Source organism: Spea bombifrons, chromosome 6, assembly GCF_027358695.1.
Source record: "Spea bombifrons isolate aSpeBom1 chromosome 6, aSpeBom1.2.pri, whole genome shotgun sequence".
NCBI lineage: Eukaryota > Metazoa > Chordata > Amphibia > Anura > Pelobatidae > Spea > Spea bombifrons.
This window is the reverse complement of record NC_071092.1, coordinates 12421223-12437712: the sequence shown is the minus strand read 5'-3', so window position 1 is coordinate 12437712 and position 16490 is coordinate 12421223. Positions and strand designations below refer to the sequence as shown.

The window sequence follows — 16490 nt, the reverse complement described above, 5'->3', positions numbered from 1 at the left end:
GGGAACGAAGGGGTTAAAACAATGAGGAATGATATACAGAATGGTTTAAATGTAAACACCTGACCTAATCAGGGTATGAATTTTTTCTTTTGCAATCACGTGGCTGCTATTTTAAACAAAACATTTTGTTAATGCTGACATACAAACAGGGTAGGTAATAGTAGCTAATAATATATTCCACTAATTAAGATGCTGTGTCATTCTATACAAGATTAAACAGCTGTCTCCAGTACTACTTCTGTGCTACAAATATGATAAAATGTACATAAAAGTTATTTAAAGTTATTGAGAAGTACGCAAGACAGGCAATGATAGTGAATATATAAGAACTGCCGTACTTAATATTATCTTCACAACATAGCGACATTTTCTTATGCTAATAATTAACTTTGTTATCTTAAGTGACAGGTATACCTTAAGATCAAAGACTATCCTGTTCAGGTATATCTAATCTGGTCAGGGTCCCAAAGGTGTATTTCTATACTTCTATAAAGAAGATCTTTAGTTTATTGCTATTCTGTCTTTACCAATTATCAAATGGGAAGAGGTGTGGTTAACACTAGCATTACTACTGTAGAGAACTCCTGTATATTGCCATTCAACTGCAGTCTAGTACCTGCGTGACACATAGAGGACACCTGACACTTTACAGGTAGGGTGCAAAACTTGATGGTGGCCTCATTTGATTCTATAAATGTGTTTTCCTACACCACACATGCTGTCAAAAGACCATATCACCATCAACAGTCATGGAATCTAATCTAAAAAATAATCCAAAGGATTATTATTATATTCGTACATTACAACAGGTTTCCAAAAGTGAGAAACTTTGAGTCAGTAAGGTGAGAGAAGTCAGTCTTCAGTGGAAAGCTCTCCAATCCTGTTTTGTGAATTGTATGCATTTAGATCCCTCCATGATGAAGAAGGGTTTAAGTGGAGAGGGTAAGTGGGGTAATTAATCATTGTTTTGTTCTAACTTGGGTCTGGGGAAATAATAGCAGATTTTATAATATTTTTCATTTTTATATTTACCTAGAATATACTTTAAGGGGTTAAGAATGTCTAGACAATTCCTTATGGTTAATAATTGAACTGGGCTGGTCAACATTTTGGAAAGCTGTATTCCATTTTGCAGGTCTAGACTGCTGGATTGCCCCTTTCATTATGGCTAAAATAGACTGGCCTTTCCATTTGTGTTACTGGATTAGCATAGGGGTTGGTGTGAAGCCTCTTAAATAACTTACCTTTCTATACTTGTGTTTTGAAAAGCATTGGAACATTTATGAGGAATTGGGTGCTGTGTTCTCGCCATCCTGTTTATTCATCAGGAATTGTGTGTCTGTTTTGACAGTTGTTGTACCTTAAATTACATTAAATAGATATATATATATATATATATATGTCCTTTGTTATTAGCTACATTTAAAGATACAACTGTTCAATTTGAGAAATATTCTTGAAAGTTCAGGATAAAGCAGGGCAAACAGAGTAATAGAGTTTAGCAAAAGTGTTCCCAAATCCCTGTTTGAAATAATATAATGGAATATTAAATATACCTACACCCAATTTAGGAAGTTTGTATAAGGTTACAGTTTCCATTTTCAGATTCCTACTAGTACATTGTTTTATTAATGTATTTAGATTCACTGTCTTCAACAATGATTTAATTAGATTGCTGACTGCTGAGGACTCATTCTTGTACAGTCCTGCAAAGTTGTAACCAGGGGCGTACCTAGAGTATTTGCCACCCGGGGCGGATCCTGTAAGTGGCAACCCCCCGCCCCCCCAAATGTAAAGACATCTACAAAATTATGTTGGCAAGAATATTTATTGCACCAATTTGTAAACTGTATGTCAACTGTAAACAACAAGAAATCTGAAAAAATACATTCATAACTTATAAGTAAAATAAATACGTTTAAATAACATTTGCTGAACATATAATAGTGCTTTCTTTAATAACCCTCCAAAGAAAACAGCGCCCACATTGCCCACATAGAACCTGACCAGCACCCAAATTACACACACATAGGACGTGCCATCTTTGCCCCCAAACAGCCCAACATGAGTCAGCATTGTTCCCAAACAGCCGAGTTTACGCCATCTTTGTCCCATAAACACGCTACCTGTGCCATCTTTGTCCCATAAACACCCTGCCTGTGCCATTTTTGTCCCATAAACACCCTGCTTATACCATCTTTGCCTTTTTGACAAATCAACTATACACCTATGATTAACACAAACACTTTTACAGTCACTCACTAATTCACTTTCATTCACACAATCATTTATTCTTTTACACAAATTATTTACACATATTCACTGATGCATTCTCACAAATTCATTAATTCTCTCATTCATTCACACAATTCATCCACACATTAATCCATTCATTTTCGCTCTCTCATTCTGACTCTTTATTTCAATATTCTTGCTACCCTCCTTTCTCCCTATCTAACCATTCTCACCCCCTTCTGACTCCCTTCTCCCTATCTACCCCCTATCCCCCGTCTCACTCCTTTCTCCCTATCTACCCCCTCCTAACTATCTACCCTCTCCCTCCTTTGAAGTTCACTTACCTTTCAGGAGTCCTGCAGTGGGGGGGGGGCAAGGCCTCTGTCTCCCAGCTCTGCCACTGTATGGAACAGTATAGAGTGATGGGAGTTATGATGTACTTTAGAGCATAATGAAAAAGACATTGGAAATGGTACAGCATAACACCCATCACTCTCACACACTTACCAATCCACACTTACCATTCCACAGATTCCACACACACCAATCCACACATACCACACATACCAATCCAAAGATTCCACACACACCAATCCACACTTACCAATCCACACATTCCACATTTACCAATACACACATTCCACACATACCAATCCACACATACCAATCCACACTTACCAATCCACAGATTCCACACATACCAATCCACACATACCAATCCACAGATTCCACACATACCAATCCACACATACCAATCCACACTTACCAATCCACAGATTCCACACATACCAATCCACAGATTCCACACATACCAATCCACACATACCAATCCACAGATTCCACACATACCAATCCACATTTACCAATCCACAGATTCCACAGATACCAATCCACAGATTCCACACATACCAATCCACTCTCACTCTCACTGAATGATTTCCTACCTTTCCTCTTTTCTTCTAACAGCAGTCAGCTCCTTTTCTTACTCTTCGCTCCTCTTCTTCTGTCTTCTTCCGGTTCAGAGGGCACGGACGGCGGTGGGAGCGGCTTCAGTGCTATGCGCCAGGATCTGACAACAAACCCCGGCTCACAGCAGCAGTTGCCGCGCGAATCGCGAGGGAGCGGTATCGGAGGTCTTTAACAGACCTCCGGCTTCCTTGAGTGATTTTAAGCCGGTTCCCGGCTTAAAATCACTCAAGGGAGACGGAGGTCTGTTAAAGACCTCCGATACCGCTCCCTTGCGAGCCTTCTCCTCCAGCGGCGGACATTACTGTCCGTCTCTGGAGGGGTGCCGGGTGCCGGCAAGTTGGCACCCCCTGATGAGCGGCACCCGGATTCGTCTATTTATCACCATGTGTAGTGGCCATTACAAGCTGATGAGGTAAGGCAGTCTCACACACACTCAGACAGTCTCTCACACAGAGACTCAGGCTGTCTCTCTCACACAGAGACTCAGGCAGTCTCTTTAAGGGGGGAAAGTGCGGCCTATAATAGGGTAATTAAGAAACGGTTCGCGCAAACTGATAATTTTTTTAAGAAACGGTTCGTGCGAACCGGTAACAACCGGCTGAATCCCACCACTGCATGAGGGTACATATCAATGACTGATAGATTGAAATAGCAAAAAAAACCAGGATGCTTATGGCTCTTATTGGTGGGTCCAACAACCTGTGGGGATGTTTCCTTACTTTTTTCACAATGGGAGGGGGCAAGCATTAGATTATAAGTGTGCTGACGCCATTTTAATTTGTCAGTAGCAGCAGTTACAGATTGATGAGAGTTGGAGTGTGAGACAGTGACAGCAGATGTTCAGATTAATGCCCATTGCTCACCTACGATACTGCAAATTAATCAATGGTTTATTTTAGTGTGGAAAATGTACTGTTGTAGGGTGGATAGGAGAACCTGTAGTGACTGCTGTAGTGTATTACAAGGACTGTAGCAGCCATTTCCCATCTGTTTCTGAGTAGAGTTTAGTTATTAAAAAAGTTGTTTTTGCTACTAGCCAAACCTGTAATTTGTGGACAAGTTAATTTTTAATTATCTTTCTATGACATCATCTATTATTCTTCATTGATAAATAACTATTGGTGACAAAACTAGGCATTATGAATAACCAGTGCTTAACTGTGCCAGGAAGGGGCAGTTCCCCAGTAAATCCAATAGATAAATAAAGGCTCCAGGCACTCAAGAGTTCCAGCGTCAGGCAGATTTATTAAGATAAAGAATAAAGTTTTGACCTCACAATGAGGTATTTTTCAAGTACAAATCTAGGCATTATAACATGCATAATATATAATATTGGGGAAATTCAGTCCAGCTCCAACAGGCTGCATGTGCCTATGATCTGCCAGTGGCTGCCTGCCCACTGCCCTACTACTACTACTGCTGCTTCTGCACCTTTGGGGAACATTTTCTTTTTTTTAATATCTATAATGAAAGGTGAGTCCAGAAGGTGTCAGGGACCTCCTCTTTTGGGAACACACCCCCTGAATGTCATTGTCAAATTAAAAACAGGCCCCTGAATTTCATCTGAGCCGAACAGCCAGGAAACAAAATTCATTGCCCAAAAACAAACATGGAAACAACTAAACAAAAATGTAGTCTGAAGCAATTTTGTCCACAGTACACATGTCTATGATGGACTGTGTTGGGGAAAGGTGAGATTTGAGATAAAAATCATTGCCTTCTACTCAAGGAAAAAAGTATCAGTTTTTAGAAAATTTCCCATATTGCATGATTCGATGAAAACGTTGACGCTAGTTAGGTACTGGGAGCGTTTTGTGCCTTTAATTTGACTCAAATACTGACAATGTAGGGAAAGTTGAATAATAAAGAATTGGAACCTTTCATTTTTGGTTGTAACTTACAGTCAGTCAATGAATATTTAAAATATTGCAGGCAAAGATATATTTAGAAATATGATCATAATAATGCCTCACATTGATTTTTTTTTTACATATACTACATAGTACTTCATCAGTGGCCCTATAACTAATGTGCATACATATTAACATTCAATCTTACTCTAACACCCTCTCTGTCTAACATCATACACTTAGGCACAGACATTCTTTTTCCTTCTCATCCTCTCCCAGGTGCCAAAAAACTAGGATCTCTCCTTACATGCACACTCAAGGTAGCAATATACACCCACACATGCTAACCCTAAATACTAACACACACGCATGCTAAAACTTATGTATATTATTGGTAGTGTCATGGACATAAATGTATTTATATGAATTAAAATATTCCTATATATGGTAATTACAGTTGTGTGAAAAAGAAAGTGCATCCTCTTTGAATGCTATGGTTTTACATATCAGGACATAATAACAATCATTTCACAAACTGACTTGCAAAGGTGGAACCCTATCACAGTACTACATTTGAATTCACTGAGCTCCCCAGAATGACCCATTTTTTTACAAATGTTTGTAAATGCAGACTCCAAATCTTGATGCTTGATTGAAATTGTACTCTTAAGTGAGTGATGAATAATGCTATAGAGTAGGTGATTTTTATGTGCATTAGGCACACCTCCTCTGTGAGTGTGTGCTCTACTGCATTATGACTGAGCTGTTTCTCTTAGATGCTTTCCCTTTATAATAATGGTGGACCAGGGCATATATAGTAGGGCAGGACTGACTTGTGGCATCACATGATAGTGGCACTTTTAAAATAAATGAGCTATTCAGTGCTTTCTACTTCCAATGTTTGTCTATGGAGATGGCGTGTCTGCTTGATTTTATATACCTATTAGCAATGGATGTGGCTGTAACACCTAAACTCAATAATTAGGAAGTGTCCACCTACTTTTAGTCATATAGCATATATTACTTTCTTATTGCAAACACTCTTTCCTCATTTAACCCCTTCAGTCCCCTATGGATGTACTGGTACGTCCAAAAAAGTATCTAGAAACTCCTATGGACATACCGCTACGTCCTGACCTTCTTGCAGTGGCAGGGACACATCCCTGACACTACACGGGAGATCAGGCTGTCATTTGACTGGACTCTCCCCCCCGTCAGCAGAAGCCAGCATCGTTGGTTTTCTGCTGCCCAATCTCATGTAACAGCTTCCGCCGCAAACGCAGGAAAACTGGTACATTTTTAAATGCCCTATCGCGCGATCGGGCATTCCCTTCCGGGTCGTGCCATTGCTGACATCACCCGGAAGGTCATTGGAAGACAGGATATCCCCTGGGATATCCAATCGCTCCGATGAGGCACAGACACTGTGATCTCTATGCAATTATCCATGTTTCTCACTCTTCTCCCATGCTGAAAAACGAAAGGAAGACAAAATAATTGGTGGTTTAAAAAATTGGTGATTTAAAAAAAAAATCGCTAAAATAATACAATAAATAATAATTTAAAAAAAATAAAGTGAGCTAAGTGATGTCATTGTGACATCACTGGCATTAACAATATGTTCAAGAGGTCCCTATGAGTACCTATAACCATACTGCACTGATAACACTGCATTAAAAAAAAAATTCAAAAAAATATAATAATAAAAAAAGAAAAAACCCTTACATCCCATTTCCCTAACAAAACATCTAAAAAGTATAACCCTCCTGCCCCCATTCTGAAATCAGGACACCTGAATTGATAAACTTGGAGGAGATTTTCCATCACTTTACCTAATTTTGTGAGGATTCAGAGGGAAAATATATAAAAAATTAAAATTTTCGCTAGTTTTTACTAAATTTCTCATCCTAAATTTTCAGCTAATCATCTAACTATGGTATCAAAAGAAAGCTCTATCTCTCCTTGACAAAACAGTATATAACTATATTGGTACACATGGTACTACATGGTACATGATACTACATGGGTACACTATTCGCAGGAAAGGAGACTAATCGCTGGACCGACATACCACAAAAATTGCAAAATTGCTCCGGGCTTTGAGGTACCAAAAACCCCTGGGACTGAAGGGGTTAATATAGGATTATCATTATTATTATTATCATTATCCTTTATTTAGTAAGTAACCAACATAGTATGCAATATATATTGGGTATGTTAACACACACATAATACATATATTTACAATACAGACACAACAGGTGTTGAGGACACTGCCCATGAGCTTGTTTTCTATCCTTATGGTACTTTTATACAAAGTTCCTGGCAAAAAATTATGGGTTTATGAGAGGTTGTGATCTTACAATCTAATGAAATTAAATTGGTATTTGAAACAAACGGAAGAGTGAAGAGAGTAGCACTCTTGTAGCAGTCATTATGGGATAAGTTGTTTCTGGATGCAAATGAAAGTGTATAAATACCTCACTTGTGCATCGATTCTTCGTGATCGTGTTCGTTTTCGCTGTGCAACCGCCAAATTTTCAAACAGGAGGAGGAGGAGACAGATTGAGTGAGCTGATCCTCGTCTGTCCAATCAGCCCGCTCTTGTGACGTCACGCTAAGGGTCTCGTCCAATGCCTGTGCTGCTGTTTTTTTTAATTCAGAAACCGCCTTTATAAGACCAGAGCTTGTCTGAGAGATCTATTCATTTTCGCTGTGACTGCTTTGGCAACACTGCTGTGCTGCATCCGAGCGTTACAGAGAGAGATAGTTCTGTGTGAGACTGGTAAGCCTCAGCCTGCCATTTCTCATAGTCTACTCTTCTTCAGTTCTACTGAATTAATAATTAAAAAAAATTTTCTTCAGTGCTTCTGTCTGTCATCAACTGTGTAGTGCTGTTGAGTGCACTACTACCCTTAAGCTTAATCTAGAAGTTGATAATTCATTTTATTATTAATTATATTAATATAAGAACTCCCTAAACCCTAATTATGAATTACTTACTTAGTTAAAAGTTTAGTTAATAAATTAATTTTATAGTTAAGCTAATCTTATAAGTACTGGTTTGAGCTTTGTTTTTCTTAATTATTATTTAATTTAATTTCATTTGTTTTGCTCACCACAGTCCAGCAGTGAAGTGAACTTGTTGGGCTAGTGAGTGCAGCTGCATAAGTGCTGTGTGTTTTTGTTCAGCAAGCAGTTAAGCTAACTGTTTTGCTGTTAAATTTTATTTTCTAATTTATTTTCAAGAAAGATTGACTGTGTGACGAGCTAAGGAAAGCTTCAAGGTAGCTGTAGTACTAGTAACAAAGAAAATAATCTAGCACATTTTTGTAGAGTAAGCAGAAGTAGGACAACCAAATCTGTCTGTTTCTGTATCTGATTTAAAGTAAAAGTTGTTTAACCTCATAATATAATAACTAATTGTAATTTATAATCTACTAATATTATATAAATTAATATTAATAAATAATATACTGATCTAACCTCACTTTAGCTTAGTGGGCTTGAGAGCGTCTGCCTAGAGGTAGACTTAGAATAGTAAGGAAATATAGCTTTAGCATAGTAGTAGGCTCTTAGGCCTGTGTAAATGTGAAATAAAAATAAAATACTGCTAGTTAATAGTTAATCTTGAGTTAATAATTTAAATAACTTGAGCACTTTTTATTTTTTCCTTTTAAAAAAAAAAGAATCCTATTTTTCTTAATAAATTTATTTTCCCTGTCCCTCTAGTTTTAAACACTACACTACACACACAACACACAATTTGAAATGGATCCTCCTTTTGGGACTAAGGAGGGACAAGCTCCATCTACCACCACCAACACCACCCCAGTTCTTCTACGATGCAGCCTTTGCGTCAGTCTAGTCGGCCAAGTAGGCCAAGCTCTCGCTTATCGTTTGGGGAATCATTGCTTGAAGGATTATCAAGTAAAGGAAAGGCACCAAAAGCAGGCAGTAGTAGTGCTGCTAGGCCGACAAGCTCTATGTTTTTTTACGGAAAGCTTAAGCACCAGAAGCACTTTCAAAGTTCACTTAATAGTTTTCAGGTCTCAGAGTGGCTATGTGTATGTATGTATAAGTGTATTGTGTTGTTTTGTATGATGTTGGAGGGGCTGTGTGTATGTAAGTGTAAGTGTTTGATTTTATAGTGGCGTATGTATATGTAAGTGTATGGTGGCAGAATAGTGTGTATGTATTTGTTATTGTATTTGTATGTTGTAAGAATGTGTATATGTATAAAATGTGTGAATGTGTATATGTTTATGGTGTTAGAGTGTATGTGATTTGTGTATGTATGTGTTAGTGTAGAGCTATTCCTGATCATCATCATACTCCCAATATCCTAATTCATTCCAATACCCAACCACAATCCCTTAACCATCATATCCATACTCCCCATCATATTGCTCCCCACCATATTTTCCATCCCCTACCATTATCACTCCATATTGCCCAACAATTATCCCCCTCTGACTTCATGCTTCTTAAAACAACTTCTCATCCCCCTTCATGACTATACAATATTCAACAGTATTTTTCATTAATTCAAATAACACTGGCACATTAACCATCCCCCCCAGCTTGTCTGTGCCTCCAAACAGCTTGCCAGTGTCATCTTTGTCCCCCCCCAAAAAAAGTGTAGAAAACCAATACACCCCAAAAAGTGTATACAAAACAATAAAAGGTATTATACAGACAATACGTCCCCTTTTTTATCTTTTACAGCAGCCTCCCGAAATCAACACTCTCCAAATGTTGCAAATTGTAAACTCAAAAACCACTTGGGGGCGCTCATGTAAAACAAAAGGGAAAAACAAAAACAACCACAATAGTGTAAAGTATTGAAAAATGGGGTATGTATAAAGTGTTCATAGCACTCACAAGAAACTGTCTCAGTTTCTTCTCTTGTGGTATCTGAAAGATGTGCAAAGAGAAATACCAATAGTGTAATCTTTTAAAAAAAAATAATAGAAAAATAAATAAATGGTGCAAAGCAACGCTCAGGGAGGGTGTGGAAACCTAACGATTCCCAAAGGATTCCTATGTGTTCCCAGAAGAGTTCTTAGTTCTCTGCAGTTCTTCAATCCACAGGATGCACCAGTTTAGGAGCTGTAGTAGGAGTCCTACTTATAAATAATATACAGATGCCATGGAACTATTATAAAATCAATAATTTATTCCAGACATAAAAAAACATAAACACAAATAGCTATACAAAACGATTCGAATCCTCAATGCGTTTCGCCCTCATAAGGGCTTCATCAGGAGGTAAAAAAGAATAAAATGAGTAAAATAAATCCCCAAAAATCTTGTCCGTGCCCCAAAACTAACAAGCTGTTTAGCAAAGATGAAACAATCTTTGCTAAACAGCTTGGTAGTCCACCTAAACAGCCTGCCTGTGCCATCTTTCCCTCTCACAAATACTTACTCATCCATGCTCATGCACACAAACTTCTACACGAGTAAACATACACATTCATGCTCACATATACTTCAACATTCATGTTGACCCACACTTATACATACATCCTCATTCTAACAAAGTTATACATACTCCATCCCTTATCCTCCTGCCAAATCACTAGCTCACTCTTTCCCACTCACACCTCCATCAGTAGCGTACCTAGCGGGGGGCGGGGGGGGGCGGTCCGCACCGGGTGCCGCTCATCAGGGGGGTACCAACTTGCCGGCACCCGGCACCCCTCCAGAGACGGACAGTAATGTCCGCCGCTGGAGGAGCAGGCTCGCAAGAGAGCGGTATCGGAGGTCTTTAACAGACCTCCGGCTCCCTTGAGTGATTTTAAGCCGGTTCCCTTGAACCGGCTTAAAATCACTCAAGGGAGCCGGAGGTCTGCTAAAGACCTCCGATTCTGCTCCCTTGCGACTTGCGGGGCAACTGCTGCTGTGCAGAGGGCACTGTGGGCGCGGCTTCAGTGCCGCCGGGATCTGACAACAAACCCCGGCGGCACTGAAGCCGCGCCCACAGTGCCCTCTGACCCGGAAGAAGACAGAAGAAGAGGAGCGAAGAGGAAGACTGCTGTAAAAAGAAAAGACTGCTGTAAGAAGAAAAGAAGTAGAAAAGAAGGTAGGAAATCATTCATTAAGACTGAGTGACAGTGAGAGTGGATTGGTATGTGTGGAATCTGTGGATTGGTATGTGTGGAATCTGTGGATTGGTATATGTGTGGATTGGTTTATGTGTGGATTAGTATGTGTGGAATCTGTGGATTGGTATGTGTGGAATCTGTGGATTGGTATGTGTGGATTGGTATGTGTGGAATCTGTGGATTGGTATGTGTGGTATGTGTGGAATCTGTGGATTGGTATGTGTGGTATGTGTGGAATCTGTGGATTGGTATGTGTGGAATCTGTGGAATCAAGTGTTGATTGGTAAATGTGCGAGAGTGATGGGTGTTATGCTGTACCATTTCCAATGTCTTTTTCATTATAATTATGCTCTAAAGTACATCATAACTCCCATCACTCTATACTGTTCCGTACAGTGGCAGAGCTGGGAGACAGAGGCCTTGCACCCCCACCGCAGGGTGCTGGTCAGGTTCTATGTGGGCAATGTGGACGCTGGCTTTGGGGTGTGCAATCTGTGATCTATGCCTGTAATTTAGGGTGTTTTATCAATACCTGAAAAGCTGGGTTTGTGTGTTAATGTGTTGGTCTATATCTGCTATGCTATGTTTCTATACATTATTTATGTTTACCAGCAAATACAGGATTTGTATGTCTTATTCAGTTGATCAATACCTGGGGTGCTGTTTCCATGTGTTGTTTATTTGATCTATACCTTCAGTGCTGAGTGATTTCCAGTTGATCTATACCTGCAATGCTGGGTTTTTGTGTTCTGTTGATTTATACCTGCAATGCTATGTTTCCATACATTATTTATGTATACCTGTAAATACAGGATATTTATGTCTTATTCAGTTGCACGTGCTGTTTCCATGTGTTGTTTATTTGATCTATACCTGAACTACAGGGAGTAATTAAAAGAGAGTTGTGGTTTAGTGACGTAGGGGACAAATGGACTTTGGGGATGATTACGGGGAGAGGACCTCCCAATGTCACGGTGCAGTCAGAAAAAGGGAAGGTTGTACTGACTCTCACAGTCTTCCCCTGATCTGCAGTTGAGGGCAGTACAACATAATCCCTATCACTATACATCGATCTAGACATTTACAATAATGCAGCATAACCCCTACCACTATATACTAAGCCAGACACTGAAGTGGTAGGCCTACACCACATCAATGGCTTTGTATATAGTGATATGGGTTATGCTGCATTATTGTAAATGTCAGGCTCAATGTATAGTGATATGGATTACGCTGCCCCACCGTCAATGTGTGCTCAGTATAAAGTGATAGGTGTTATCCTGTATCACCGGCAATGTGGGCCTCAGTATATATTAACAGTTATGTTGTACCACCGTCAGCGCGTGCCTCAGTATATAATGGAAACAGTTATGTTGTACTACTGTCAGCGCGTGTCTCAGTATATAATGATAGCAGTTGTGCTGCACAACTGTCAATGTCTGCCTCAGTGTATAATGATAGTTTTGTTGTACTACTATAAGTGTCTAGCTCAGTATATAAAGATAGCGGTTATGCTGTACCACCATCAATATCTGGCTCAGTTATAGTGATAGGTGTTATGCTGTTCCACTGTAGTATCTGGCTCAGTGTATAGTGATAGGAGTTATGCTGTTTCACTGTAATGTTTGCCTCAATATATAATGAAATTACTTAAGCTGCACCACCGTCAATGTCTGTCTCAGTATAGAGTGATAGGCATTATGCTGTACCACCGTCACTGCCTGGCTCAGTATATAGTGATAGGTGTCATGCTATACCACAGTCAGTGTCTGGTTCATATGGTATATATAATCATGAGTCGACATGGCAACACCACTATATATGCAAATGCTTAAATAAAAAGAGAACAATGTTATGGTGACTCCTGATTATAATATCAGAATTATTTTTAGTTTATAGTGTCTTTAGCTGCTTAGCCAGTACTTAATTTGTAATGTTTGTCACTCATTTGTTAGGGCTTCCTAGAAACTTGTTGTGTTTGTTGTTTTTTTGGGGGGGTTATTAAAGAAAGCACTATTATATGTTCAGTAAATGTTATTTAAACATATTTTTTTCACTTACAAGTTATTAATTTATTTTTTCAGATTTCTTGTTGTTTACAGTTGACATACAGTTTACAAATTGGTGCAATAAATATTCTTGCCAACATAATTTTGTAGATGTCTTTACATTTGGGGGGGGGTGCCACTTACAGGATCCGCCCCGGGTGCCAAATACTCTAGGTACGCCCCTGACCTCCATACCTCATCATCAGCTTCCTCTCTGGCACTCGCCTTGCTTTTACAGGGGGGGTCACGTCATGACATCATATCCATTGCAGAGCCAATGCAGTTCTGTTTGAAACAGTTTGAAGGTCAGTGTAATTCTTGTACTAGTCTCATGATCATCTGAATACATTCTGCTTATTGTTAACAACTTTTGTGTATCATGTAATTTTCACATTATAACCACTGGGTCTATCTTCTATTTGATGTTGGTGCACATTGCCAAAACATAAGCTCATTACAGCCAACATGGTACGGTCAGTCTTTTTACGTCTGCTAATGGTTGGTTTTACTCAGGGAGTTGAATTGAAAACATTTTCCACCACTGTTAACACCATTTAAGTTTACACGTGTCATTAAATTGAGCCCCATACTTTAGTAAAAGCAGTAAAATTTGGGAGCTGTGCATTGTTTGTGTAATGTTGTTTCACAGCATCTTTCCAGTTAAACATACATATAGATAAGTTTAAAGCTAAAGCATAGCTTTCCTTAAGCTCTCTGTGCATAATGTCTATGCAGTAATGTCCACAATACCTTTTAGAATGTACTCCCATTATTAGGACCACAGTAAAAGGGAAATGAGCAGATACAACCAATTGTAAAGCATCATCAAAGCAGCCTACGCTAGTCTTTATAAGAGTGTAGGTCCTGTGATATGATATTAAGCCTAGGTTGGCACCATCATACAGATGGAGAACTTGCACCCTTATGTAGATGTCTATGACACCAGGGTATGTCCTACAGAGTGCAACTGACAAGCAAGTGATGATGATTGGTGCTGGAAGAAACATAGTTGTGCAAGGGACATACAATAAGAGGTAACAAGTGATCTTTTCAATAAGGTGATGAGGTATATTTTTCTGTGGCATTAGTGTGGGATGTCATTGGGTGTACACCAATGGAACACATATTACCATTACCTTAAATAGCCACAATGGCTGTTGAGAAGAAAAAACACCATGGGTATATTTTCAGAAACATTAATTTTAATGTTTTCTTTCTTTTCAGGGGAAAAACATTACAAGATAGGAGTGAAATCAGTTACATCTCATGATTCCTTTTGCTGCTGTATTAAAATCCACAAACTTCAGAATGCCATTTCCCAAATGTACCTCAAAAATAACGTTGTATTTTGTAGCTATTTATGTACTTATTGTACTAAGCCTTCTAACTGGATATTTATTCTACAACATAGGGATTGGATATTTTCCTGTTTATAAAAATAACACAGTCAAAATTGTAAGAGCTCTGGAACTAAAGGAAAATAATCAAAAAACACCAACATCAAAATCTAAAGGATATTTAAATATCACTTTGTTTCCGTATATCATCAATGAACCATACAAGTGTAAGGATCGCAAGCCATTCTTGATACTATTGATCACAACAGTGGCAAGTGGAATAGAACATAGAGAAGCCATTAGGAGTACATGGGGAAATGAATCCATTGGGGATGAGAAAGGATTGACTATTATCCGTTTATTTTTGTTGGGGGTTGACAACAATGAAAATTCCAGTGCAACTGCAAAGGAAAGTGATATGTACCATGACATTATCCAGAGAGACTTTCAGGATACATACAAAAACCTAAGTATTAAAACTATTATGGGCATAGATTGGGTCTCAACCTATTGTCCCGATTCAAAGTACATTATGAAAACAGATAGTGATATGTTTGTTAACGTAGAACGTCTCCTAACTGAACTTGAACCGGAACTGCCACCCAAACAAAATTTCTTCACTGGGTTTTTAATGAAGAATCCTGTTCCTCACAGGAATAAAGAAAGCAAATGGTATGTGCCACCATCTGACTATCCAGATAAAACATACCCAGACTTTTGCTCAGGAACTGGGTATGTGTTCTCTGAGGATATGGTTCCAAAGATTTTAAGATCTTCATTTAAAATAAAATACTTTTACTTAGAAGATGTGTTTGTGGCACTTTGCCTTCAAAAAGCAGGATTTAAAATTGCATCCACTCAAAATAGTTTATTTTTTAACTATCGTGTTAAATTTGAACCTTGTGTCTACTACAAACTCATTACATCACATGGCTTAGATCCAAAGGATCTATTTACATACTGGAAAACAATGCAAGAAAAAAAGATGTATTGCTAACATACGAGGATATTTTAACTATAAATCTTTCTGTATTTTTATATATTATTATGAATTTCTATATTTAAGACGTCTTATATATATCAAATGATCATATCTTAAAATAAACAACAACAAATCCCAAGCATTAACTTTAAACCTAGATACAAAAAACGAAATCCTTACTGCATGAGTCATACAATTTTGATTGGCGAAAAAGCAACTTGAAATATCTGGGTATTGATCTTTATAGGACAAACAAGCATAGCGGGCAACAATTTTCAAAAATGTATGGAAAAAAGTCCAAGCGGATATAAGAAGATGGCAAGGTTTTAACCTTTCATGGTTTGGAAGGAATTCCGCAATTAAAATGAATATAAAATTCTTTATTTATTTAGGACATTGCCCATACACCTCCCTGAATCCTTCTTCATTAAAATAAATAGAATTCTGTCACGTTTTGTATGGGCTGGGAAGAGACCAAGATTATCAGCTACCATTATCAGTAAATCAAAACTCGCCGGAGGGATTGGGATGCCTAATATTAAAGCTTATTACATATCTACTTTGATGACTCTCCGAAAACAGTGGTGGTGCGATACTTCTAATTCACATTGGGTCCACATTGAAAATTCCTTGGTATATCCCTACAAAATTAGTTATCTTTTACTACTTCCAGCATGGAACCTTCAGAAACCTCCTCTCACAAACCCATTAGTAAAAGCCTCATATAATGTTTGGCTGCAATATCATACCGCCTTAGCTTCCTCTACGGTGTCCAACCTTAAGGAACTACTTTTGTCAATAATTGAAGCCTCCAGTCCAGGGCTTGAATTAACTAACTGGTCTTTATGGGGTATATCTCATGTCAAGCATATATATATGATGCTAATGGATTAATGACATTTGAAACCATTCGACGCACATATAATTTATCCAATAAGGATTTTTACAAATATCTACGC

The 16490-nt window shown here is 38.5% G+C and overlaps 1 protein-coding gene across 1 annotated transcript; it reads left to right on the top strand.

Moving 5' to 3' along the window:
- Nucleotides 1-621: 621 nt before the first annotated feature.
- LOC128500162 (beta-1,3-galactosyltransferase 2-like) lies at nt 622-15774 on the top strand. The gene is made up of 2 exons (XM_053469208.1): nt 622-652; nt 14437-15774. Exon 2 carries the CDS (start codon nt 14479-14481, stop codon nt 15544-15546), a length of 1068 nt encoding a protein of 355 aa, XP_053325183.1. The 5' UTR covers nt 622-652; nt 14437-14478; the 3' UTR covers nt 15547-15774.
- The last annotated feature ends 716 nt before the right edge of the window (nt 15775-16490 follow it).